This window comes from Loxodonta africana, chromosome 22 (genome assembly GCF_030014295.1).
Source record: "Loxodonta africana isolate mLoxAfr1 chromosome 22, mLoxAfr1.hap2, whole genome shotgun sequence".
Taxonomy (NCBI): domain Eukaryota; kingdom Metazoa; phylum Chordata; class Mammalia; order Proboscidea; family Elephantidae; genus Loxodonta; species Loxodonta africana.
Window position 1 is genome coordinate 14,595,949 of NC_087363.1, and position 24,010 is coordinate 14,619,958.

General features: G+C 44.8%; 1 protein-coding gene across 3 annotated transcripts in view; it reads right to left on the reverse strand.

Annotated features, from left to right (window-relative positions):
- The window catches only part of FLNB (filamin B), a 162,228-nt gene that overhangs the window by 87,163 nt on the left and 51,055 nt on the right, over positions 1 to 24,010 (reverse strand). For all 3 annotated transcript variants that reach the window (XM_003410043.4, XM_003410042.4, XM_003410040.4), the window contains exons 2-4: positions 5,862 to 6,110; positions 4,262 to 4,359; positions 2,192 to 2,339 (exon numbers count right to left, since the gene is read on the reverse strand). In XM_003410043.4, the coding sequence (XP_003410091.2) occupies positions 2,192 to 2,339; positions 4,262 to 4,359; positions 5,862 to 6,110 (495 nt within the window). The remainder of the gene's footprint in view (positions 1 to 2,191; positions 2,340 to 4,261; positions 4,360 to 5,861; positions 6,111 to 24,010) is intronic.

The following is a 24,010-nucleotide window of genomic DNA, read 5'->3' on the forward strand; positions in this document are numbered from 1 at the left end:
TTAAAAAGATTAATGAAAAGGACCTGGCCATTAAGATTAACAACAGCACACGGTCAGCACCACTGCCCTGGCTATGTGCTGTCTTAAAACTAGGCTGATGCCAAGTAGGGAAATGCTATGTTAAAAGAGAATGAGTATATGGGACATCCTACAAGTGCCCTGGACTCTTCAGAAAGTCAATGTCATTTAAAGTGAAAGCAGGGCGGTGGTGTGGGGTGGGAATTGTATATTCTAGATTAAAAGAGGCTAAGAAGAAGTGACAAATGCAATAAGTGAATCTTAATCAGAACTCTGTATATAAAAACAACAATAATAAAAGACAATCTTGGAACAAAAAAAAAAAAATTTTTTTTAGGAGTATTTAAATACAAAGTGGATAGAAGATGATAGGGAGTTACTGTTAATTTTCCTATGTGTGATAATGAATATTGTGGTTATGTAGCAGGATGTCCTGTTCTTAGAAGAGGCTTGCTGATTTGAGAGTGAACTTTACCACGTCTGCAATTCACTTTCAAATAATTCATCAATCACACACACACACACACACACACACAGTGCGAGAAAGCTATTAAGTTAAAATACTAACAACTGTGGATTCTAGGAAAGGTCATACAGAATATCACATGAGTATCAGTGTTATTCCAATTTTAATTATGAAAATTAAGACATAAACATACTCCCATCCCCATAGAAAAGGGAGTAAGTTGTGTCTCACTGTGCTCATCTTTACCGGAAACCACACGGTGCTGACATGTAACCGTTGTCCTTAAAAAGCTGGTGTGCTTGAAGTCAGGAGCCAGCCAGAACACCAAACGCCTGGAAAAGGCTTCAACCCTCCATAACACAGCCTGAGCAGAACAGTGTCCTGCTGCTGCCTCAGCGATCATAAACAGGATGTCTCAGCAAGGAAGCCTCGCCGGGGGTTAACAATAGCTCCCACCCCATCTGGAAATCTCAAGGCAGCTTTAGCGTAACAGAAGGAGAAATGAATCAGCTGCCAGATGAGCCAGGCTCCTGTCCCACCCCCATCGGTGGAGACCCCCTGGTGGGCTGGCTTCTAATTCCTCATCTGAAAAATGGGGACAACAGTCCTTTCTTCATTCTAGGGTGACTGCACTAAAATCACGAAGCAACTGACTCATCATTCCCCATCATGTGAAAGCAGCAACAGTTCTTAAAGTCTCAGATTCGTATGGCAGAAAAGGATGGTTAGAAACCCAAGGAAGCTTTAGGTAAAAAAACACCTGAAAAAGGAGGCTTGTAGTATCTTTAAGAATTAAGCCTAAAGGTGGAAACAATACAAGTGTCCATCCACAGATGAATGGACAACAAAATGTGGTACGTACACGCCAAGGAGTATTACTCAGACTTAAAAAGAAGTGAAGATCTGATGCCTGCTTCGACATGGATGAACCCTGAAAGCATTACGCTGAACGAAAAAAACCAAACTCATTGCCATTGAGTTGATTCCGACTCATAGTGACCCCATAGGACAGAGTAGAACTGCCCCATAGGGTTTCCAAAGAGCGGCTGGTGGATTTGAACTGCCAACATTTTGGTGGGCAGCCAAGCTCTTAACCACTGCACCACCAGGGCTCTGAGCGAAATAAGTCAGACAAAAGGACAAACACTTTATATGATCCCACTTCCATGAAATACCCAGAATAGGGAAATGCATAGAGACAAAAGTAGATTGGTTCTTACCAAGGACTGGGGGAGGGAGGGATGGGGAGTTACTGCTAAATGGATACTGAGTATCTGTTTGGGGTGATGAAAAAATTTTAGAAATAGTGGCGATGGTCACACAACACAGTGAATTAATTAATGTCACTGCATTGTACACTTAAAAATGGCTCAAATGGCAAATTTTATGTTATATACATTTTACCACTAAAAAGCGAATAAATAAAAGATAATTAATCCTATATAGGAGCCCCTGGTGGCGCAGTGGTTGAGAGTTCAGCTGATAACATAAAGGTCAGCAGTTCGAATCCATCAGCTGCTCCTCAGAAACCCTATGGGACAGTTCTACTCTGTCCCACAGGGTCACTATGAATCAGGAATCCACTCGATGGCAATGGTTATCGGTAAGCCTATACATTCTTGATTCTGAGAACACTTCTCCTAAAGCTACAAAAAAAATTGCTAACACCAGAGGACAAGCCTCCCATGCAACGTGATTGGTGCTTACCTCTGCCGTACGCTCTGGCTTTCTTTGGGTTGAGTTTGGGTTTAAGAGGTGCCCCTGGTTTGAGCTTGGCTTTGGGAAACTGGGACAGGTAAGTCATCACCGAGTGCTCATCCACATCTGGGTGAATAATTTCTTCAGGAGTGATGACCTAGAATAGCAACATCGAGGTTGAGCACCCAGAACATATCACTTTTCAACTGCTAAAGTTTTTGCAAAAGTCTCTTAAACCAAACACTACAAATAGTAGAAACTGAGTCAGTGTCTCAATTAAGTGCAATTACATTAAACCTATAGGCCAAGATCAGTGGTTTTTAAAAGTGTCACCATCCCCTTTGAGGATCTTACGGAAGTTGGGGACTCTCTCCAGAAAAATGCATTTATATATCAAATCTGCACATAACTGCAGGAAGTTCATGACCCCACTTTCCCTCCTGCCCTAAACAAGTCAACTCACTTCCCTGGCCAAACTTTCCAAAAGGGGTAAGATAGACCAAATCAAGAGGAAGAAGAAACAAGTATACACAGGATTGTGAGTGTATTATAAAACTGTGTAAATAAGCTGGTCTTTTCCTTTGCTCATGTATCTATTCCCTCTATCTCTGATTACTCAACAATTAACAAAAAATAAAAATCAAAAAAGACAACACAGTGACATTTAAGATACACAGCTCAATACATTAGGACCCATCAAAAAATGGGGAGAGGTAAATTTCTCCTGACATTCAGTACAGGAACAAGATTAGACTCATGTTGGACAGGTGATGTCGGCCTCCCTGAAGGCATCCCAGCCTTGGTTCTACCACCTGACCCAGCCCTGAAGGACACACAAAGTCCTCGCTGCCCCAGTGATGGTGCTGAGGCAAGCCACACCTCCTTGGACAAACAGGAGGCTCTGGCTTGTGAGCCAGGTTAAGAAAATGCTGATGAACAACAGATGTACCCAGCTTCTCTCACCCCATGGTAAAACACACCAGAAAACATTCTAATGATTAGCCTGCAGAAACAAAATAGCTACTTGGGTTTAAACAGGCGCCATCCATATATTTCATGAAAAAATAGAATGTGCATTGACTTGGCCATTTATTCCAGGCAGCCCCTTCAACAACTTAACAGTGCCAGTATCACATGAACGTCAAAAAGAGAGACGATTGTAGGTTTCAGAGGAGATGGAAAATACACTATACCACTTCCTGAAGGTAGAAGAGCCAAGAAATGGGCCAAGTAGTGGAGACATGATTCCAAAATCAAACCAAAGAAACATAGGCAAGTTTTTCTACCTCCCAAGGAATCCTCTATTACGAAATACACTAAACTCAGGTCTAAACATCAACTTAGGCCTTAACAGAGCCTATGGTGAGGTCATCCATCACGTGGCACTGACTACCCACAGGTTGCTGACCAAAGCTTTGAACATGGGAGTCATGGTGCTTAATTGTTAGATGGAGTTTCTGGAAAGAAAACACTGTTCTCCCTCTCTGTTATGAAGACTGGACCTCAATAATGTGGCTACTGTAGAAGGTATCCAAGACTTACTCAATTCCCAAGCGCTCTTGCTACATCCGCATGATAGGATGATGGGCAATACAAATTCTACCACAATGTCCACTAATGGTAGATTATCCTGCTTTAAAATTTTTTTTTAAGTTCTAAGTCCTGTGATTTTCCCTAAAATATTGGATTAAAACTATGTTTTTTAAACAGGTCAAACATGGTTGAATATTGGCAATTTCTTATGGCTCAACATAGTCACGAGGGTCCACGTTCGTACTCTGAGGTTCAAAGACAGCCTTTGAGATGGGGCAGGAATACTGAATATTTGCAAGCAATTGATAAAGAAGAATGCTAAGATTTTTGAATGACCTCCAAGCACCTAAGTCAATGAGAACTTGTTTTTATGAGTAAACTGAAGAAGACGGAGAGTGCCACAGGCAATGCTCCAGTACCATTCCTTGAAGGCCAAACTCAGAGAAAGTCATACTGCCTGCCTGGCCCAGAAAGGCATCCCAAGAGTGCCGGAATGAGCCAGGGGATGGGGCAGCCTTGTGGGACATGGAACACTTGCATGTATACCTGTGGGACACCCAGCCAGTCGTCTGCCTGTTGCATGGCTTCCCGTGCATTATCCACAGGCTTTCGTGGATCCCAGGATTCCCAGTCTGGGCAGAGACCTGTTAACATAACAGAAAAGATACTTTTAGCATTAGCTGACTGATTAAAAGACACTATATGCCTAAACTAAATCTTGAAGCAATATAAGTAGAGGTAACCCACTTGGTCTCTTACTTCAAGAATGGTTTTTCCAAAAATCTCAATCAATTATATATTTTATGGGCAAAAAAATTATCACAGATGTGAATGTGCCAGAGTGGGAATTATTCTACATTAACTTGGGACTTCTCCTTTAGGCTGCTATCATCCTGCCTTAAAACAGGAATTAGACATTCCTTGAAGATTTGGCATGTATGTATGTATGTGAGCGTGTGTGGGCGTGTGTGTATGTGGCCTGTAAAACCATTTGGGCCTGGTGCTTTTTTGCAGGAGAGATTTTTGACCCATTCCTGGACATATCTGGACTAGTATTCTGTATCATTCAAACATCTGCTTGTTCAAAGGCAAAAACCTAGAATTATCTTTAAAAGCTTTTGCAAGAATGTAGGACTGGAGTAAAAAGAGCTTACACTGGAAAAAGCTATTGTAAAATGTGTCTTCAGATAGGAACAGGGAAGAGAGCACTGGGAAAGGAACTAATGCTAAACTTTGAGTTATTCTTGCATGACACCAGCTTATAGGCTCTCTCAATGAAGAATGGGGCCTAGAGTCAGCCCTCCTTCCTACCCAACTGATACCAGCTAGTTCTGCTTTGAGCATGCTGAGAATCACTAGCTTATAGAATATTAACGTGCCCAGCACATACACAGCACTCAGTAAATGGAAAATGTGATTATTAGAGTAGATTTTTTATTAAAAACAATATTTTTGGGGGTACCTATAAAACACAGGCTCCGGTTTTTGTATGGAGTGTGTACCAGCAAACTCTACCCATCAATCTAAACCCGCCAGTGAGGATAATTGCTACCTTGATGTGCACTCAACCACTCAGAAAAGAGGAGCCCATCAAGGGTGGTAAAGGTTCCAACTGGGTCCTGACCAAACACGATTTCACAGCATTGTGGGAAGAAAAGGGGAGAGAAAACCATATATAGACAACCCAGTGGTTAATAAAAATGGGTACTTTCCACTCAATGGAAGTTTTCAGATTTTCATGCCAAGCCACCGAACAGGACCACATGTTTCTGTCGAAGCCAGCAGGAAACTAGGCACCAATAGTGGGAAGAAGCAAGACTTTGGAGTCTGGAAGCTAAACCCAAGGCCTGTTCCAACCACCAAGGCCTTCACTGAGACTTTAGATAAGTAACTGAATTCAGTACTTAAACAAGTCTATGGATACACCTCGATGCAAGGTGTCACTGGGAGACAATGGATACATGTCACTGGGAGGAAAACAGCCCTTTTTCGTTTCACAAGCTGTCTCTAAATGGGCTAAAATAAGGAGAAATACACCAATCATAGCAAGCCTGGCTTTCCCATTGAAAAACAGACAGGCTTAGAGCCCAAAGACTAGCACACACCCCACCCCAAAGAGATGGTTTAGGCAGTCATGGGTGCTCACCTGGAGCACAGCTGTCTACCAGGGCTCCCAGGGCTTTGCCATCTTGCCAGTTCTGGTTAAAGTTGGTGATGGGCAAGTAGGGGATCTTGTTCTGAATCCATCCCAGCAGTCTCTGCTTTGGCGTCTGCTTCTTGGCATCGTCATCCCCTTCATCCTCCCACACGGGCATGGAGATGGAGTAGTGGAGGATGAGTGTCCACACCAGGCCCAAGATAAGCTTCAGGTTCCCATCCACGATGGCTTTGCTGTCTGGGGAGAGAGGTGCAGGCTTGTTACTGATTTGGGTTACACAGGTATGAATTATGCTTTGTCATGCAGTGAATTAAGACTTCATCAGTTAGAGAATCGTATTGAGATATTTAAGAGTAAACAGATGCAATGTCTGGAATTTGCTTCAAAATACTTGGAGATGAGAATTAAAAAAAGAAAAAACCCATTGTTGTCGAGTCAATTGCGACTCATAGCGACCCATGTAACAGAGCAGAACTGCCCCATAGGGTTTCCAAAGAGCACCTGGTGGATTCGAATTTCTGACTACCAGGCTTTCCTGGAGATGAGAATAGATGAACTAAAATTGGCAAAATGTTGTTGTTTACCAGGGTCATGTGTACATTAGGATGCATGTACACATTCTATTCTCTCCACTTTTATATATGTTTAAAATTGTCCATAATAAGAAAGGGCTTTAAAAATTTAAAGACTCAACCATGAAAAGACAAAGAACCAATGAAAAAAATGGGCAAAGGACTTGAATAGACATTTCTCTAAAGAAGATATACGAATGGCGATGAGTACATGAAAAGATGCTTGTAACAGGGAAATGCAAATCAAAACCACAATAAGATACACTTCACCCCACTATGATGACTGTTATTGGGGAAAAAAAGAAAATAAATGGTGGAGAGGATGTGGAAAAACCAGAACCCTCGTCCACTGCTGGTGGGATTGTAAAATGGAGCAGCTGCTGTGGCAAAGAATTTGGCAGTTCCTCAAAAAGTTAAACACAGAGTTACTACCGCAGGTCCCAGCAATTGCTCTCTTAGGTATGTACGCAGAAGACTTGAAAACAGGTATTCACACAAAAACGCGCACTTGAATGTTCATAGTAGCACTACTCACAATAGACAAAAGGTGGAAATAACCCAAATATTCCTCAACTAATGAATGGATAAACAAAACATGACACACACATACAGTGGAATTACTATTCATCCACAAGAAGGAATGAAATACTGATAGATGCTACAATATGGATGAACCTTGAAAACATTATGCTAAGTGAAAGAAACCAGCCACGAAAGGATGAATACTACATGATTCCACTTATATGAAATATAAAGAATACGTAAACCCATAAAGACAGAAAGTAGATTAGTAGTTGTCAGAGGCTGGGTACAGGGATTCTTTTTGGTGATAAAAATGTTTGGGGACCAGACAGAGGTATTGGTTGCACAATATGGTGGATAGACTAAACGCCACTGGGTTGTACGCTTTTAAATGGTTGATTTTATGTTACGTGAATTTTACCTCAATAAAAAAATTTTATAGTCATCATTTCAGACATATAGATTGTAAAAAGGGTGGTTACACCTCAGAGATAACCACCTATTAGCAGAACCACCTTGGACTTCAAGCCCCTGGTGTAGCCACAATGTGTCAATTCCTTCCCTACCTAAATCTCTGGGTAAATCCTTTCTCTTGTTGCTACATGTCACTGCAGTTGATTTTCAACTCACGGTAGCCCCATTTGACAGAGTGGAGCTGCCCCATAGGATGTTCTAGGCTGTTTTTTTAATCTTTATGGGAAGGAGCCCTGGTAGCACGAAAGCTACCAAAAGGTCGGTGGCTCAAACCCACCCGTCACTCCCTGGGAGAAAAGGTCTGAGGATCTGCTCCCATAAAGATTACAGCCTAGGAAACCCCATGGGACAGTTCTATTCTGTCATATAGGGTTGTTATGAGTCAAAATCAACTCAATGGCACACAACAACAACAGTCTTTATGGGAACAGATCACCAGGTCTTTCTCCCGTGAAGCCACTAGATGGGTTCAAACCACTAACATTTTGGTCCAGCACTTAACTGTTGTACCACCAGGGCTCCATAAATTCTTTCTATACCCTCCCAATAAGTATAGGGTCCCTCTTCCCCCATGGAGTCCTTTACAGTCATAAAGCAGAATCCACTGTTCACACAACCCCAAAATCATCTTTCTAATCAGGTACCTCCAGGTTTCCAAATTCATCAATAGCTCCTGCTGTCCACAGTCAAACTTCAACATACAGTGCCTTTAGAACCCTAAGAAACCTCCACTCCATCAACTTTTTCACCCTTATCACTCACTCCTACCATACCCTACACCCCAGACTCAAAGACCCTTGTTCCTGGACTACCTCTTGCCTTTCTACATGGTCCATATCCCCTTGATGGGGAGACCCTCCTCCCCACCCTCCTGTGGGGCAAACTCTGGCTCACCTTTCAAGAGCCAGATCCAATGGCTGGTAGCGCTTCACTCCCCTGTGTACATATGGCTGTGGCAGGGTCCTCTCCCTTGAAACGAGAACCTCAGTTCGCCCCTCAGTCCCCCACTCCCCACTCTAGGACTGCGAATGCCTGGTGGGGAGTAACCGAGCCTTCTTCATCCTGGAGTCCCACCCACCCACTGAGGAGTCACCCGAATGCTGGCGAAACACACATCAAATTCAGCTTAATGACACCCAACTGCAGCCACATGAAAAAACATACTCGCATGCTGATAAGATGTAGATGGAATGTCACTTAAAACAGAAAGAGTGGGGCTTTTCCTTCTTCAGTTAACCTGGTTACTGTTATATCCTCTTGCAACAAAAGACCCTCTTAAAAGCCCACACCCAAACCCACAGAAATCAGAGGTAATTTCACAGTTGCAGATTCAGACATAATAAAACTCGGATTATTGAAAGCTGGGCAAAATAAAGATTACCAGCTGGCTGGGAGAACAAACTAAATTCCAGCAATCTGCACTCAAAGTTAAGGTACCCAGGAATTTTCTATGTAATGAATTGTATAAATAATAACTTTTAAGTAGGGCCAGCTACATAAGTTGTGGGGTCCAATGAAAATGCAAGGCTCCTTGTCTAAAGTGTATTACGAATTCCAAGACCAGGACAACAGAGCATTAAACCAAGCACACAGCCCTTCTGAGTGTGGGGTCCTTCTCAGTACAGTGCCCTGTGTGGCTGCACCAGTCATATGACCGTGGCCCTGCCTTTAAGATCCTATGGTCTGCATAAAACACCAGACCCTGAGGACTTCCTCCCACTGGACCGTATGTTTCTCCAGCTGGCAGTCTTGGACTTCAGCTGATTTTTTTGCGTTAGATGTCCTTTTACGAGGTTGTTTTGGCAGTGCGGTGGTTAAGAGCTTAGCTGCTAACCAAAAAGTTCATAGTTTGAATCCAGCAGGCACTCTCCGGAAACCTGATGGGGCAGTTCTACTCTGTCTTATAGGGTCACTGCGAGTTGCAATTGCCTCGACAGCAAGGGGTTGGGTTTGGTTTGGTATTGATAACCAAGTTACTACCTACTGATACCACCACCTGTCAGTCTGTTGCACTGTGGTGGCTTGCTGGGAGCTGTGTAACGGTGTTTCAAATACCAGCAGGGCCACCCACAATGGGCTGTTTCAGTGGCGTTTCCAGACTAAGACAGACTAAGAAGAAAGGCCTGATGATCTACTTCCAAAATTTAACCAATGAAAACTCTGTGAGTCACAACAGAATATTGTCTGAGACCTCAACTTGCTTATTTTGGGCACATCATCAGGAAGGACCAATCACTGGAGAATGACATCATGCTTGGTAAAGTAGAGGGTCAGCGAAAACGCGATGGATTGACACGATAGCCCCGACAACAGACTCAAATATACCAATGATCATGAAGATGGCACAGGACCAGGCAACGTGTCGTTCTGTTATACGTAAGGGCGCTGTGAGTCAGAGCCTATTCATCAACAGCAATTAACCACCGTCACCACCTAGTGATCCTAAGAAATTCCAGGTCCGACAATTTTCCATTCCAGTTTCCTTTATTCAAACTAAAGGGAGAAGATCAGTCAGAGAGAGAGAGAAGAAATAAAGTGTGTGCGTGCTTCTCACGATTCCTGGCAGTGGCAGTGGCCTGCACACGTGAGGCCTTCACCTCCCGCACCACCAGGATGTGCACAGGCTAAGAAGCCTCACCCAGCCACAGGACCAGTCTGCAAAGCTCAAACCTTCCTACGTTCTGTGCTAAACGCTTTTCAAAAGCAAAACCTGCAGATTTAGTTTACAGATCAAAACACAAAACCAGTTTGTTCTACTTTTACCCAACTCACACATGCTGGTCTATGGGAATGACGCAGGAGTCTTAAGCAAAGGGGGGCGGGGGGGAATAGGACCTCATTAAAGTCTGAGCCAAATTTATGAAAAATACAATGCCCAGAACTTCTGTTTCCAATGAAGTCAAGGTGGGTGTCCAAACAGGAAAGCCCCGATTAGGGTCTTTATTGGGATAAATAATACCTTCGTCATCCTGCTACACTGAGAAGCTAGAGGGAGAGCAGTCCTCATTCCAAAAGCGACTTTGACATGTGAAGGTTCAAATGCTTACACGAACTCTTGGAACAATAAAAAGATGGCGGCTTGCCTAAAAGGTTTCCCCTGCTCCCATTCATGTGAAACAGGAGACGCCTCCATGTGTTGAAAATGAAATGTTACACAGCGTCACAGCGTCCATGTGTGATCACGACAGCAGATGACAGAGTTTTTCAGACTTGGTTGCTCCGCAACGTTTATGCCAAGTGCAAATACAGAGCAGAAGCGTAAAAGGAGGAAAGGCCAGGAATCCGGCAGGAATCCACGTTGTTAAAAAGTGCTGAGGGCCTCTTTCAGGAATAAAATAAGGCAACGCTGGCCACGCCTGCCCAACCATCTAGAATCTGCTTAGACTGTGGTGGGCTGGAATCTGGCCACAGGTCTCTCCTGCCCGGATCCAGCCAACTGTACCTTCCATGTAAGTGGTCCTGGCTCTGGACAACTATAACCCTCACACACACATTCCTAAACTACTAAGATTATCCACTGTTGCTTATAAAGGATGGTGGTAGCTTTTTTTTTTTTTTTCCTGAATAGCTAGATAGCTAATCTGAGCTACTACACATTTTAGGATGTAATATTTTTACATCATTGCGGTACATCAGTTCTTGAGTCCTTGTTAAGAAGTATTCTGGAATGGACACATTTACCAGGTGGAAAACAGCTATTTTTAGGCACTCCTTGGAAGTTGGCAACATCTGGAAACATCTCCTTTGTGGATAAGTTACCAGACGGCAGAGAGGCGGTATCTTAGTCATCTAGTGCTGCCACAACAGAAATACCACAAGTGGATGGCTTTAACAAAGAGAAATTTATTTTCTCACAGTCTAGTAGGTTAGAAGTGCAAATTCAGGGCATTGGCTCCAGGGGAAGGCTTTCTCTCTCTGTCTGCGCTGGAGGAAGGTCCTTGTCCTCAATCTTCCTCTGGTCGAGGAGCTTCTCAGGAGCAGGGACCTGTGTCCAAAGGATGCACTCTGCTCCTGGTGCTGCTTTCTTAGTGGTATGAGTACCCCAACTTTCTGCTTGCTTCTCTTTCCTTTTATCTCTTGAGGCCACACACCAGGGAAACTCCCTTTACATTGGATCAGGGAGGTGACCTGAGTAAGGGTGGTGTTACAATCCCACCCTAATCATCTCAACATAAAGTTACAATCACAAAATGGAAGACAATCACACAATACCGGGAATCATGACCTAACCAAGTTGATACACATATTTTTGGAGGGACATAATTCAGTCCATGATAGATGGTGATCCTTCACATCTCTCTACTCACATCAGGAAGACCCGGTTGACACTACTGTCTGTGCACCTACCACGTTCCAGCACAGAGCATCTGGGGAGCTCCCAGAAGCCAATCCAGGGACTTCTTCTCTCTTGGCTGTTACCAATTAACCAGAGTGGCAGGGGTGGTGGCCCAGAAGAGAGGCACGGGTGGACATCATTCTGCATTCTTGGCCCCCTGGGTAAGAACAACAGATCACCCTTTGGCGACACTGCAGCTGGCTGCTGCTCAGAAACAGCAAGCAAGCAACTCTGCGGGAGGCAAGGACAGGCAGTAGCTTCAGAAGTCCTGTGTCTGGTGTGCTTGAGCACAAGTCCCCAAGCCACACCCCACCATGACTTGGCCTGCCCTTTCATCTCCGTTACCCGCCATATGGTGGAGTGGTTACAAGTAAGTTTCTACGAGACAGCTCCACTAGCTATGTGGCTTTGCATTAGCCACCCTCTCTCTAAGACTTACTTTCCCTCAGCGGCCAAATGGGAGTGCTCACAATCAACAGCTCCATGAAGTTGTTGAAAGCAGTTGGGATACAGCATGCCAGGAGTTGAGCACACAGTGCCTGGAGCATAGCAGACACTTAATAATGTTAGCTCCCCCTCTCCCCTCATTCATCTAATCCTTGGGTACCTGCTTGTGCCCAACACTGCTCCCCAAAGCCAGAAGCCTAGAAGCTAGAATCCAAGTGCTGCATACAAGCAGGAGATGAATGAAAAGAAAATGCCCTGTGAATTAACAGACAGATGAAATGTTATATGTGTCACTTCTCTGAGCCAAGCGGCTTATTAGAAGGGCCATGACCACAGCATCCAGAGGTCCTTGCTCCCCTGTTCCAACACGAGGCTGGCCCACAACACTGCATGCAATGAGGATTCTTCTACGCTGGGTGGCTTAGGACACCAACGTAGAACCAAGAAATGCCCAGATAATGCCAATAATGGGTTATCAGACCTTCCAGAAAGACAAAGCAGTACAAAGAGCCCCTCCTTGACTTCCCTGGCTTCATGGTACCCCATGCTCAACCTCGATCCTTGGGCTCCAGCCCACTTTACCTGGGACGCTCTACCCACCCCCTCTGTCTTCACCTAGCTAATGCCTCTTGTCCACCCAACTCTGTAAAACTGGAACAGATGCCGTTAAACGCCCTCTCAACACTGTGTGCCCTCTTCTTTCAGCAACCACAGCTCCAGCTACGTAAACACCTGTGTCATGTCTGCCTCTTCTGCTCAAAGGGTCAATTCCAAGAAGTCAGTGACTGGGTCGGTCCCTGCTGCTCCCACCGCTCAGCACACTTGGCCATTTGGGGGCCGGGGTCCCTGCCTTCTCATCTCCTTTACCCTAGAGGAGGCATTGCTGCGTGCTACAGAATGGATGCAGAAAGTACACACACCCAGAATTCCAAACTGCTCCAGACTGACCATCTCCGAATCCCCAGCAGGAAACACAGAAGGAAGGCTGGGAAGACTCCGTGTCTTAGTTATCTAGTGCTGCTGTAACAGAAATACCACAAGTGGATGGCTTAACAAAAAAAAAATTTATTTCCTCACGGTAAAGTAGGCTCAAAGTCCAAATTCAAGGCATCGCCTCCAGAGGAAGGCTTTCTCTCTCTGTTGGTTCTGGAGGAAGGTCCTTGTCCTAAATGTTCCCCTGGTACAGGAGCTTCCCAGGCGCCAGGACCCTGTGTCCAAAGGAGGCACTCTGCTCCCAGTACTGCTTTCTTGGTGGTATGAGGTCCCCAACTCTCTGCTTGCTTCCATCTCTTGAGGGATAAAAGGTGTTGCAGGCCACACCCCCAGGGAAACTCCCTTTACATTGGATCAGGGAGGTGACCTGGTAAGGGTGTTACAATCCCACCCTAATCCTCTCAACATAAAATTATAATCACAAAATGGAGGACAACCACGCAGTACTGGGAATCATGGCCTAACCAAGTTGACACAGATTTTTGGGGGGACACAATTCAATCCACGACACTCGTTAAGTGTGTAGGCTCTGCAGATGATGAACTTGTCTCTACCACTCACTAGCCATTAGGATCCTGGCCATGTGATCCCATCCCTCTGCACCTCAGTTTCCTCATCTGTACATTGGGGATAACACTGGAACACGCGCATAGGACTGCTGGAAAGGCTGAGCGAGGTAGCACACCTCCAGCACTCAGCCCAGCACCCAATATGCTGTGTGGAAGAGGCACAGTACTACGCTAGGGCTATTATTACTGTTTCCTGACAGCCACTGACTTCAATACACTCTTATTCCTCTTAAGGCAAAAAGGACAAAAGCAGGAGGAAAAAGTGAAAGCTTAGCAGTTAAAGGCAGTGACCTCCTATTTTACCTTCGGATTTCCTGTCAGCTTTGGTCTCTTGAGACAGCCTACAGCGGTGGCATCCCATGAAGGGCTGCCCTTAAGCCTTGAGGCAGGGGCAGATTCACCGGTAAGCAAGGCACAGACAGGCTTACATTAAGCAAGCTATGGACGAGCCTGTTTCGATCAGTAAGATAAAATACACCAGCTGCTATTGAGTTGGCTCCAGTTCATGGCAGCACCACGTGTGGCAGAGTAGAACTGTCCCCATCGTGTTTTCAACGGCTAATGTTTCAGATGTAAATCGCCAGGTCTTTCTTCCATGGCATCTCTGGGTGGACTTGAGCCTTCAACCTTTTGGTTAGCAGCAAAGCACATTCACCGTTTGCACCCCCAACAATAAACTAAGGGTGGACTGGGCATTGGAAACCCTACGGGACAGTTCTACTCTGCCCCATAGGGTCGCTATGGATTGGCATTGACTGGACAGCCAATGGGTTTGGCTTTTTGGTTTGGGGCATTGAGGTCAGCTGGATTTCTGATTCTTCTTCCTGTTATGAACTGCTCAAGTATTACAAAAGAGCTGTTTGAGTTACCCATTTTCATGTATCAATATGTCAGGCTTCAGACAGAAAGAGTTCATTCGGAAGGCCTTTTTACGTTAGTAGTTTTTCAACAGATGATACAATACACCAGAGACAGCAAATGGTGTTGGCATGTCAGGTGAAAACTCTTTCACTCTATTGAGAAGGATTCTGAGGCCACATCTGGATTGCTGAAATGGATTACCAATGTCTTCCAGGAACAAGGCATGGGGAGTGGAGGATCAGCGAGAAAGATTACTGTGCAGATTAGCAATGCCTGTCCTGGGCACAGCATGGGGGAAGTGGAGGCCAGGATGTCTTTACAACAGAACTTAGTAAACATTCCCAAATCACAAATTTGATACTTCTACTACAGGCCCGTAGGACATTCCTTATGTATAACCTCAGACTTCAAATTTCCTACTTTGCCAACTATCCCTTCTGTTCTCTCTCCCTCGCGGAATAATTTTTGCCTGGAATGCTTAGAACAATTCATGTCCCGAATACCTTACTTTTTTTTTTTTTTTTGGTACAGAGTGCTTGGTGGACTTTTGGGGCCACAGATCCTATGATGACGTGTTGCTGCTATTGCTGTGTGCCATCAAGTCAATCCCGGCTCGTAGCGACCCCATGTGACAGAACAGAACTGCCCCATAGGGTTTCCTAGGCTGTAATCTTCACGGAAGCGGATCACCAGATCTTCCACGCACAGAGCCGCTGGGTGGATGTAAGCTGCCAACCTTTCGGTTAGCGGCCGAGCATTTAACAGTTGCATGGCCTGATGTAGTACTCTATAATTTATCCCAAACATCCCTTTTTTTTGTTTGTTTAGAGGCATCACCTTATTTAAAAGCTTCATTTTCACACCCACTGGGCTTTCTTTTCAATGCCACTTTGAAAAGTTTTTATCACTTTGAGAATTACCTTACTTCCAGCAACAAAGCCACACTGGATTAAATGAGATGTTACATTGAAGGGCCTAGGATATAGGAAGCACCCTCCCACTACTGTTAGGAAATTCTTGAAAAGTTAGAACAACAGAAAGAAGGAAAGGAAAGACTCTCCGAAGTGGTCAAAGTAGCACATTCTGAACTGGGGTTCTGACCCCAAAGCTACCGGTCCCTGCACAAACTCCTTCTGCTGCTGGGTGACTGGCAGGTCAAGGTCCCCAAGGACTCAGGAGCAAGCACAGCCACTGGGAGGTGCGGGTTAAACCCTACAGGAGCCTGCGAGGACTCAGCATATAGGGTCTGTCCTCTGGCTCACTGCTTCCAGCCACAGCTGCTCTGAGAACGGGTCCAGCTGAAATCATAAATGCTGGCCATGAACAGTGGTCCTCGTGACCTTCTGACTCCAGCTTGGCCAAGAGTTGGTCATGTGACACAGCCATCATACCTGAAACACAGCTCAGTCTCCTGAGAGACCTTCTGGGCCCATTTTGAAGCTGCATGTACGCAGCCTCGAGGGTAAGCCTCAAAGAAAGAGTGAGGGCATGAGGGCCCTGTCTGGGAAAGACTCCTAAGTGTCTCTTCCTCTTAGGTCAACAGAGCCAAAATATGACAGCAGCTCTCTATTCCAGACCTCTCCTCTGGGCCAGGCCCTGAGCAGTAAGCATCACCTCACTTCACCCTCACAAAGACAGTTAATCCGATTCTATAGACGAGAAAACAGAGGCCCACAGAGGGGAAGCCACTTGGCAAAAGTGACATAGTAGCACAGCCTGGATTTAAACCCAGAACTCTGTTGCCAGACCGCAACTTCTCTAAATACACATCACCTAACAACAGCTTGAGGAGGTGAGTCCAGTAGTTGCTCTCATTTTACAGACAAGGAAACCCAGCACAGGGAAGTAACCCATGTATAGTCAAATGGCTAGTAAGAGCTGTGCCTGGGAGGTGAACTAGGATTTTCTGACCCCCAGGTAGGGCTTCTGAACTTCTAACTGTCCCAGTCAAGCCTACAGTCCCAAACTTCCAAAGGTCCAGGAAAAAAACATGGTGGAAATACAGCATGTAACATGATAGCACAAGGTACGGAGGACACGGGCTAGGAGACAGAGAGCTGAGTTCCGGTTCCCTTGTCTCAACCATGACTTACTCAGCCTCTCTAAACCCCAGGGCCAAGAATTCTAAACCTATCATGGCCCTGTCTCTGCATCCAGAAGGTCCACTGAACATCTCCCACTGCCCATCACATAAGCCATCAATTCCTTGGGGAATTCAGGGAAGACAGAAGAAGATGAAGTTCTGCCCTTACTTATCCAAAGCTATTAACCTATGTTTCTATGTTTCTCTGGAAAACAGAAATTGGGGCCACTCATATACTTGAAAGCTCAATTTGTTTTATTCATCTGTTCTCTTAGTCAACAAATATTTCTTAAGTGCCTTTGAATGCCAGGCCTTGTGCTGGATACAAATTCTACCTTCAAGTATGAAAATAAGTTAAATTGGCTTAAAAATACTCCACAAGAAATGACAACATTACAATTTAGGAAAACCTGCACCTCTACGGGGGAAGGCTTCTGAAGGCCTTTTAGGGGAAAAAAGAAAAAAAAAAACCCTTCGTCCCTCATACTAGGTTATATTTCTGGAGCTTCTGTTGTTGTTGTTTGGTATCCTTTTATAACTGAGTGTCTTAGTCATCTAGTGCTGCTATAACAGAAATACCACAAGTGGATGGCTTTAACAAAGTGAAATCTATTCTCTTACAGTCTAGGAGGCTAGAAGTCTGAATTCAGGGTGCCAGCTCCAGGGGAAGGCCTTCTCTGTCGGCTCTAAGGGAAGGTCCTTGTCATCAATCTTCCCTGGTCGAGGAGCTTCTCAGCGCGGTACCTCGGGCCCAAGTACGCACTATTCTCCTGGCTCATGTTTCTTGGTAGAATGACATCCCCATGTCTCTCTGCTGGCTTCTCTCTTTTATATCTCAAAAGAGGTTGACTTAAGACACAACCTAATCTTGTAGATTGAGTCCTGCTCATCAGTATAACTGCCGTTAAGCCCACCTCACTAACATCACAGAGGTAGGATTTACAACTCACAGGAATATCACATCAGATGACAAAATGGAGGACAGCCACACAATGCTGGGAATCATGGCCTAGCCAAGTTGACACACATTTTGGGGGACACAATTCAATCCATAACAAAGAGTAAAAAAAAAAAATTTTTTTAATGAATAGGATAGGTTTTTATCCTTCAACTGCAAGCTTGTAAAAGTTGAGCCTTGTTACAAAATCAGATCAAGGCGGCTTCCTTGGTTGAAAGGGAAGAAATCGGTCTGTACGCCCCTCCCCCTCATAACTCGTTACAACTCATATAAGCCTGTCATAGAAATGGCAGCCTGCCCAAAGATTGTGAAGTCATAAAAGGAACAAAACTCCCAATTTAAAGTCTTGAACAGGAACCAAGCTGAGGGAAATTTCAAATAATTTATAACTGCTGGCTCTAGCCATCACCAGGAGAAAGAAAGAGGAGGAAGTCGGAGGAAAGTGAATTCTCAGAGAACAGACAACAACAGCACTTTTGCTGTTTTATTTAAAGTGACACTTGTCGGACGCTCCCGCCTCATACCAGCTCTTTAGTACAGGCTGAAGGCTGCAATTCGTACCTCCAGGTGATGCGACCGACGAGGCTTATAAATGCAACAGAGCTCTCTGTAAAGGCTTTCAACCCAGAGACACTAACCAGCCTCCTTCTTGAGGACAAACTCCTTACCACCACGGGGAGGAGGCTGAACCACTCACACACTGAACCACTCACTTGCTGAGCTAATGAGCTGAACTGAAATCGGTGGCCAAGTAACTCATGGGCCAGGGACACTAAGTGAGTCAGTGACTGGGGCAGTTAGAAGTTTAGAGGACCTGCCTAGGGGTCAGAAAAGCCTAGTCCACCTACTTAGTAGGTATGTGATTTAGGGTCTCCAGGTGGTACAAATGGTTAAGTGCCTGGCTGCTAACTTAAAGGCTAGAGGTTTGAGTCCCCCCCACCCCGAGGTGCCTCAAAAGAAAGGCCTGGCAATCTACTTCCCCCAAAAAAATCATGAACCAGTTCATTCTGGTTCAAGCCCCTCCTGAGAATTTGCATTTCTACCCTAGATATAATGAATCAGAATCTACCTTTTAACAAGATCCCCAGGTGATTCTTGCATATAACACATTTTGAGAACTAATGTTCTACTAGAGGAGCCCTGGTGGCACAGTGGTTAAGTCCTTGGTGATTCCAACTCACCAGTTACTTGGGAAAGATGTGAAAGCCTGCTTCCATAAAGATTACAGCTTTGGAAACCCTATGGGGCAGTTCTACTCAGTCCTACAGGGTTGCTACAAGTCAGTAATGGGTTTGGTTGATTTGGCTCTACTAGTGGGTCTCAGAATTGGTCCCTAACCAGCAGCATTAGCAACGCCTGGGAACTTGTTAGAAATGCAAATTCTCAGCAGCAGTACTGCAACAAACGGGTGTGAAGCCCTGCAAAAATGAGTCATTGAAAACCCTGTGAAACACAGTTCTATTCTGACACACATGGGGTCACCGTGAATCACAATCGACTGGACAGCAACAGGTTTTTCACTTGCCTGAGCTCGGTTTTCTCATCTGTAAAATGAGAGTAGGAACTGGACTCACCTTATCAAGCTACTGTGAGAGAAAGCAGTGAAGCAGGTAGCATGATGCCTGATGAGGGCCCATCACACCAGCAAGTACTCCTACAACTATTGTTCCTATTAAAATGATAAACACACACAAGCTTAGGGGCTAACAGTGCACTGTTAGCATTGTGGAAAAGATTCAGTGCCATTCAGTTCTGGTTCAAGGCTGTTCAGAGCTGAATGCCCAGAACTCAGTCTTCGAATACAGACAAGCATTCCATCTGCTAACCACCACAAGAGCCAGGCCCATGAGGGACCCGAGATTAAGGTTGATAGAATCAAGATGTTCTCTGCTTGGGGAGCTGCTGAATGAACCGGCAGTGTGCTACAATCTGCAGGCCACCCGTCTCCTCCGGCAGATTCCTGAGCAGTCTGCAGGGCTGGGCTGGGCCACCACTTACAGAAAAGTAAACGCAAGGTCAATAAATTCAATTTGAAACACAAAGTATTCAAGAAAGTTCCCTAACATTATTTCAGGGGTGAGGGTGGAGGAGCGACAATTTTTGGCACTAAAATGATCTTTAAACATTAACGCAGCTCATTACAACAATATAAATGGGGGTGGGGAACGGAAAACAACTCAAACGCCTCCCCGTGAATAAACGGTTAAAGAAACACTAGGCCAAATTCATGCAAGAGAAAAACAGGCTGCTATGAAAAAAACAAGAAAAATCTGCATGTTCCAATAGAGGCAGGCGCCCAGGATACATTAAGGGAAGAGGAGGATTCACAGAAGTATATATCACGATGTTTTAAGAGGTACAACTCTGCATCTGGACAGAGAAAGGTCTGGACGCAAGCTGTCCTCACTCTCTCTCTCTCTCTGGGAAGAAGACTAAGGAAGCAATGACAGAAGACGAGCTTTTACTTTTTTTGTCGTGTACTTCTGTACTATTTGAATTTTTAAAATATTAATGACATATATTACTCTTGTAATAAAATTTGACACCAAAACCAAACTCATTGCCGTCGAGTCCATTCTAACTCATAGCAATCCTGTAGGACAGAGCAGAACTGCCCAATAGGGTTTTCAAGGCTGTAAATCCTTATGGAAGCAGACTACCACATCTTTTTCCCTCAGAGCAGCTGGTGGGTTTGAACTGCTGACCTTTCAGTTAGCAGCTGAGTGCTTAACCACCGTGCCACCAGGGCTCCTTAATTTTGACACATACATCCCCCCTCCCCCAAAGAAGAAACCTAGTAACGTACATGTTAAGGAACTATTCATTTCAAAATTGTTTGTTGGAATATGTAGGCACTAACGTGGGGAAACTGACAGGTTTTATCAAATGATAAAAGCAATGTGTACAGTAGATTAAGGGGTAGTGGTGTTTCAGTGATAGAATTCTCACCTGCCATGAGGGAGACCCAGGTTCGGTGCCCAGTTATGGCATTTCTTGAACAGCCACCACCCATCTATCAGTAGAGGCTTTCATGTTGCAATGATGCTGAACAGGTTCAGTAGAGCTTCCAGACTAAGATGGAATAGGAAGAAAGGACTAGCAATCTACTTTTAAAAATCAGCCAACGAAATCCTAAGGATGGATCACAATGGTCTGATCTGCAACTGACGATGGAGAAGGTGCAGGACCGGGCAGCATTTTGTTCTGTTGTACGTGGGGTCACTATGAGAAGGGGCTGACTATGGCAGCTAACAACAACAGTAGGTTTGCATTTGGATAAAGACATGGTTGTGGAATTACATAATTGGGCTTATAGATGCATAGAATATGTCTGGAGGAGACCAAAAATTGTCAACTAACAGCACAGTTGTTTCTGGTAGAGGAGCTGGGGATGGGAGGGGGAGTGCGAGGGAGAGGCCTTTCACCTGTTTATACTGCATACAATTTCCCCCACGTTCAACATCACCTACAAATGAGTGAATACATGTAGACTTTGAGGGGCTGCCTGCTCGTCTTTCTGATAATCTCCTTTGCTTAGCTTTCACACAGTAGCCATCCAAACACCTTCCCACTCCTCAGCCAGACATACTCGCTCTGGCCCAGTGTTGCCTCTGAAGATGGCCTTTGCCATTTCTAAACAGCTTGCCAGAGGAGTAGAAGGTGCTGAAGATTACATTGCAAGAAGATGGAGTCATTTGGTTGCCATTAGGCGTGTTTTTCAAACCACCAAAAAACCAGCCACCCACCTTCCTGACCCCTGCCTACCTGCCTCCCCCTTCCCAGCACCCCCAACACGCTCTAATGCTGCTGTGGGCAACCCTTCAGTTGTACATACATGAACGAGGGCCTGGTCCAGTGCCATTATCTGCTGACTTTTCACATCTGCCTTACAAAGTACCATGGTTAGCCCCATTTTCCAGATAAAAAGAAACAGTGAACAGGTAAATTAAACACTAAGTGGAGCTAGGATTTGAACCCAAACCATCCAACACCAGAATACTCTGCTGGCTGCTGACCACTGCACTCTGGAGACAGGGCAGGGGTACAGAGGAAGGGTCCATACATGAACAGGGTGGTAATCACGAAGGCTTTAAAAACTGTCAAAAGCCCAGGAGGAAAAAAAAACACTGAGGGTTACACCATCTTCCTAATAGAGATTAATTACTGTGCCCCTGAACTCTGTCCCATAGTAACCAGCCGTGCCAGTAAGATAAATGGACCAAACACATGGCAGGTCAGCTTCTCTGCTAAAAAGCCAACACACTCTAACATGCCTGAGGCGTGCTGTCCAAGTACCAGGCAAGCGAGCGACAGACGGTAAATGTCCAAGGCATCATCCCAACCACCAGCTGCCGCCATTACTGAGGACATGCAGTCCCCAGTCAGATCCCGTTCTTACCAATTCTTCATCTAAAGAGGCCTGAGCTTTGAGTCCAAAGCTGCTTCCTGGCTCCACAGGAGCACCAGCTTCAGCGTCTAAATCTCTGAGCTGCTCTGCCTAAACCTGGCTCTGAGCAGTATTGATCAGCGCCCCTCTGACCACACTCACAAGCCAGACCCTATCGGCTTACTACCCCAGCCACGTACTTTTTTTTCTTAAATGAGCTCACTGTTTCTTTTTAACTCAGCCTAAGCAATTCTTTCTGCAAAATCACAGGTTTGATGCAGTAGCTGCATTTTTCAAATACTCGTGAAAACACGTACCCGTCTTAAACGTAGGCTGTGTAATACCTAGTATCCTCGCGAGTACCAGGCCCACAACAGCATGCACAAGATGCTAGCTGCTTTTCCAAGACAAAAGGGTTTCTGTGATCATAGAAATAAGCTGGGGACACCCTGGACTGAAGAATTTTTAAACAGCTTCGGGACTTTTCAGAGCCTTTAATATGCAAATGTATATTGGCAATCTCCAGGAGAGAGCTAGGATCCCACACAGCCCTTCCCAAGTTTACTGGTATAGGGAACTTTGCTTTAATACTAGCTCAAAGGACACTAATATTCTCCAGAAGAAACTCTGGGTAGTTCTACCTTGGATCGTCTACAAAGACTTCTCCTGAACACTCCCACACGCTAGGAAATCACATTTTATAAACCTGGTAGGTGTGGGGTGAGAGAGACAGGCAATAGGGACCAAAGCGGGAGGATAGGAAACAAGAAATGAAGGCTTTCTCTAATCCACAACTGTTTTTGTGGCAGTGATGAAGACAGTAGAACTGTGCTACTTGGAGTCAAGGAGTCTTGCTGATAAAAGGCAATAAAACAGCCTCTCAAAATGCTGGTCCTAATTAAGGGCATTTTTTGCACACTCCTTAACCATGGCGTTTATGAAATTCTGGCGAGAGCTAACTCACTTAAAAGCCACGTTAGGAAACATCTTATTGTCTCAGTGCAAACTATAATTCTTAAACACAAGCAATGATTTAGAGGAATTCAGGCTCAAACCAGCCTCCTCCTTCCTTGGTTTGCTTTAGAGTTTCCAATGTCAAAATCTTCATCCGTAGACAACTTATTGCCAATGGGGAAGACACAGAGATGGAACGTGGTAATTTGGACAGATGCTGAAGTCAGTAGCAAGAGGAGGAGTCAGTCTAATGGAGACAACTGGAATATCAAATTATGTGAATGGGAAACCTCCAGCACTTCCACCCAATTGCCACTTCCTATGTGGGACAAGGGAGGGCTTGTATTAGGAGTAAGTGAAAATCGTTTCTATAGTAACTGAAATACATCCGAACAGCATTGTAGTGTTAGTCACTGATAAAATGTTCAGAAGCATAACAGTGTCAGCAGTGAGTCATGCACTTGACTTAAAGTGCTGATTAAATCTACTCCCTAAACTTCTTTCTAGTATTGGATCCAAGTCCAAGATTTAATCGACTACAACATAAATGTCATGGGGGCAGGGCCCTGGCTCTGACTTCAGCATGGTTGTGATCCTAGTACCTAGAATGATGCCTGAAATACAGTAAAGAAAAGGAAAATGGTGATGAATGAAAGAGAACTAAGACCAACTGCTATCAGCAACCACCCAAACAACCACCACCCACCAGCCAATCAACCAACCAATCACCAGTCACTAACAACCACCCACCCACCCAAAAATAAACAAACCAAACAACAACCAAGCACCCAACCACCCACTCACCCACAAATAAACAAACCAACAACCAACCACCCAACCAACCACCCATCAACCAACCAACTCGGCCGAACAACCACTAGTCACAAAGCAACCAATCATCCCTGAAACTATTTCCATAAGATAATCTTTAAACCTTCAACCAAAAATATCCCCTGAAGTCTTCTTAAAATCGAACAGTAG